This window comes from Arachis ipaensis, chromosome B08, assembly GCF_000816755.2.
Source record: "Arachis ipaensis cultivar K30076 chromosome B08, Araip1.1, whole genome shotgun sequence".
Lineage (NCBI taxonomy): Eukaryota > Viridiplantae > Streptophyta > Magnoliopsida > Fabales > Fabaceae > Arachis > Arachis ipaensis.
In genome coordinates, this window is record NC_029792.2 from 7756121 (window position 1) to 7760244 (window position 4124).

Genomic DNA, 4124 nt, shown 5'->3' on the forward strand with positions numbered 1-4124 from the left:
TGTTATATTATATAAAATAATATTAATGATAAAAAAATAATAAATTCTGATGATCTTTTAATATTTTTAGTATAGTTTATTCATATAAATAAGGTTATTTATGTAATGTCTATGACGCGGAAGCAAGTACCAAGTAGAGTTAGTAGGTTAATTATATTAGTTAATTGTAATAAGAAAATACAAGTTTTATATTGTTTAGAATAGTGAACTTTGTGTTATGTATTAGTCCGAAGTTATGAAGGCTTTTCCTTCTTTCATTAGTATAAATAATTCATGTACCTTTTATTTATGAAATAGGATTTGAAGTTGATTTGAATATGAAATAAGTTGTGTTTATCTTTTCTCTAGGCTCTTTGAGAGTAAGAGGTGCATCTTTCGCTTGGCCAACCAAGTGGGGTTCCTGACTATTTTCACTATAATGGGATTGTTAACCTCGTTAAGATTGGTGACCCAAGAGACGTCCCGGCGTCAGTTTGGTATCAGAATAAGGTCGGTCCTCGCGGCCTTCGCCTTGCTTTAGTAAAATTTTATTTGATTTGTGGTGTAGGTTTTTGGTGTGGATTCGTTAATGGGATTTTTTGGTGTGAATTCGTTAATGAGATCGTTTGCTGCTACGGGTCTTGTAAAATTTTATCTAATTTGTGAGTGCAGGTCTTGGTGTCGAATCACCAATAGGATCTTTTGGTGTGAATTCATCAATGAGATCATCTGTACGTTGTCACAAGTCTTTTCACATAAGAGTTCTTTCCAACCTAGGGAGAATGACGCGGGAGCAAGTAGAATTAGTAGTTTAATTATATTAGTTAATTGTAATAAAAAAATACAAGTCCCATATTGTTTAGGATAGTGAACTTTGTGTTATGTATTAGTCTCATATCATCCATGTTATGAAGGTTTTTTCTTCTTCTACTAGTATAAATAATTCATGTACCTTTTATTTATGAAATAGAGTTGAGTTGAATATGATATAAGTTGTATGCTTATTTTACTCTATCCTCTCTTTAGAGTAAGAGGTTAGTTTGCATCCTTGGCTTGACCAACCAAGGTGCATAGTGGAATTGCTAACCTCGCCAAAATTGGTAAATCTAAACCATGTCACCATGTTCATGGCTATTTTCACCATAGTAGGATTGTTAACTTTGCTAAGATTGGTGACCCAAACGACGTCGCGACGTCAGTTTGGTATCAGAGCAAGGTAGGTCTTCGCGGCCTTCATCTTCATTTAGTATAATTTTATTTGATTTGTGGATGTAGGTTTTTGGCGTGTAGATTTTTTGTGTAGATTTGCTAATGAGATCTTTTGGTGTGGATTCGTCAATGAGATCATTAAGATTATCACAAGTCTTTTCACGCAAGGGTTTCTTCCAATCCAAGAAGAATGCGCGGAAACAAGTAGAATTAGTAGGTTAATTATATTAGTTAATTGCAATAAGAGAATACAAGTCTCATATTATTTAAAATAATGAACTTTGTGTTATGTATTAGTCCCTCCAAGTTACGAAGGTTTTTTCGTCTCTGAATATGATCAGCCTATGCTTAAACAGCCTAGCCTTTCACCTTTGAAACTGAAAGCTAAACGAGGAAGCGAGACCTGAATTTGTAATTCCCTTCTTAATTAGACGCGTTGCAACTAGCAAATTGGAAGAAAAGGAAATGAGATATTATTCACTTCATCCATATTTATAGGAAAGTAAATAATGTAATTACAAGTTGTTTTGCTGTGATTGAGTATTTGTATGATTCTTTCCCACGAACCCATGATATATATATATATATTATGTTACGTTGGCACATTCACAGGAATTGGATCAACAAGCAAGGACTTTATTCTGCCCTTCGATCTATTGTCTGGTCGTCCATGTCCATCTCCATGTTGGTATGTGAATTGGGCAATACGGGCAAGGTTCATGGCTACTTCTATGAAGGATTTGTCGAATGTAGAATCCATCACTAGGCATCTGTTCATGTTCTTCCATGCTTCGTCAATCACACTTCTCAAGTACCTTCGTGCGCCCTCTTCGGAGTCACCCGTTTCATTCATGTAGCACGTCATTGAATTCGCGGTTTCACCGCACTCCATCTCTTCCTGCATTTTAACAATAACCTAAGCATTCTTTTTAAGCATAGAAAATGTGCCAGAAATAAATATGAATTCATATAATTCTTAATTGATTAGCAGGGAATAATTAAAATACCACTGAGGTGGCCAAATCGTTGCTAATCCTGAAAATGGTGGACGAAGAACGCAAGAGTTCGTGGTAGTTGATTAAGGAATGAAGTGCTTGCTCTGATGTTTCTTGGTTGAGTAAGAAGAAGGAGTGAATAAGACAAATCCCGCCTGAGCACGAGACTAAACCATTTTCCAAGTACTCCTTCAAACTTGGTACAACTTTGTTGTTGGACCATTTTGCTTCTTGTAGAAACGATTTGCACAAATCACACCACTGATATCATAGTATAGAGTATAGTCATATCAATCAATTTATGAATCCCCATAATAATTTTGTAGACAATAGTGAAAACATTAATTTAGTCATCTAATTAAGAGTTAATAAGACTTGATTAAACTTATAGTACATACAGCTTTTTTGAGATGAGGAAGGCACTTGAAGGCATGATCTTTGAAGATGTCAAAAGCAATCTCATTGACAGTGTTATAAAGTGCTAGGAAGCACAATGTCATGTAGTCTGGGAGATCGTTAATGGCATTTACATCCCATCTGATATAAAAACATGCATATAATTATTATAATTAATTTGCCACACTAAGTTATTAATAGAAAGATATACTACTAATTAATATAATGAAGTAACCTCTCAACAGCATCCGTGAAGAGTTCCAATTCATCCAAAGTACCATAGACATCGTAGACATCATCAAGAACGGTGACTAAAGCTGCCACCTTAGTAAGTTCTTTACGACAATAAGAAAAATTTGGATGTGAGACTATTCCCAGTGACCAAAAGAAGGATTCCGTTAACCTATCTCGAGCAAAGCTCAGCTTGCTTGCGAGGCCTATGTCCCTCCACCATCTATAAATGTGAAACATTGAGTTGGTCTGGCTAGTAACATTCAGGTAAATTCAGGTAAAAAAAATTCTTTTGCTATAAAACAGATAAATGTACAAAATTAATACAAACCCAAAAAAAATCTTATTCGATGGTCATAGTAAAAATATAATTATTCATATATATTTTTTATTAATTTAAATTTCTAAGATAATTAATTTCATTACATTTGTTTTTATTTATCGACTTAAACTTTTAAAAAAATAATTTATTCATCTGACCTTGCCATCTGTTTTAACTCTTGTTGATGTAATGACTGAACCATGTTAAAGTCAAGCTTAGCAAGCTCTAATAGCAATTGACTGTGTGGTTCCTTTTTATGATATGTGTCAATGTATCCCCTTGCCTCTACTCTGTAAGGGCTATGGTGAGAAGGAAGCCCCTCCAACACTCTTCTAACGCTTTCTTTTACTTTGTTCTCTGTCCCCTCTTTTCTTATTATGTTCATCATATTTGTTGCCGAAAATGCCCTTGCCTTCTCACATAGATTTTCTCCGTCAAAGTTAAGATGTGATGCCTCGTACAAACTTAACATTCCTTGCACATCATTGCCAATTTCAGCCTTCAAGTTTCCCTCATCATCGTTGAAACTTTCAAATACATCTGCACCTCAAAAATCATCGTAGTGGTATAATGTAAGTGAAATCACTTAAAATAAACTGAGATGATTGATAGAGTTTGCTAAGTTCTAAAGGAGTTGTGAAGACGTGTTAGTTTTATACACCTTGGGAGACGTGAAAGGAATGTTGTCTGAGAATTCTGAAGAGGAGAGCAGTAGCATGTAGTGTTTTGGGTGTATAATGAAGTACATGTTGTGAAGAATGAATGCGGGAAAGAGCAGAGTTGATGTGGTTTGGGAACTTGTAGGAGAGGCCCAACCGATGAAGGTCGTCAATGAATTCAAGCAAGCTCAGGGGCTCCATGTCTGAACTATTCATCATTATGTGTCCCACCTTCTCCTCTAGCTTTTTTGCCCTTTCTTCAATTATTTCAACCTGCACCGTATCAAAATTTCCAATTATTCTCGTTCTTTTAATTTAATATCTATATCGGTG

The 4124-nt window shown here is 35.0% G+C and overlaps 1 protein-coding gene across 2 annotated transcripts in view; it reads right to left on the minus strand.

Moving 5' to 3' along the window:
• LOC107614309 (isoprene synthase, chloroplastic) overlaps nucleotides 1639-4124 on the minus strand; it is a 13360-nt gene continuing 10874 nt past the window's right edge. The window contains exons 3-8 of one of the 2 annotated variants that reach the window (XM_016316524.2): nucleotides 3794-4064; nucleotides 3291-3672; nucleotides 2815-3033; nucleotides 2582-2720; nucleotides 2196-2444; nucleotides 1639-2086 (exon numbers count right to left, since the gene is read on the minus strand). In XM_016316524.2, the coding sequence (XP_016172010.2) occupies nucleotides 1781-2086; nucleotides 2196-2444; nucleotides 2582-2720; nucleotides 2815-3033; nucleotides 3291-3672; nucleotides 3794-4064 (1566 nt within the window). In that variant the 3' untranslated portion in view covers nucleotides 1639-1780. Of the gene's footprint in view, nucleotides 2087-2195; nucleotides 2445-2581; nucleotides 2721-2814; nucleotides 3034-3290; nucleotides 3679-3793; nucleotides 4065-4124 lie in introns of both variants that reach the window. The other variant, XM_021108784.1, reaches the window with a different exon arrangement.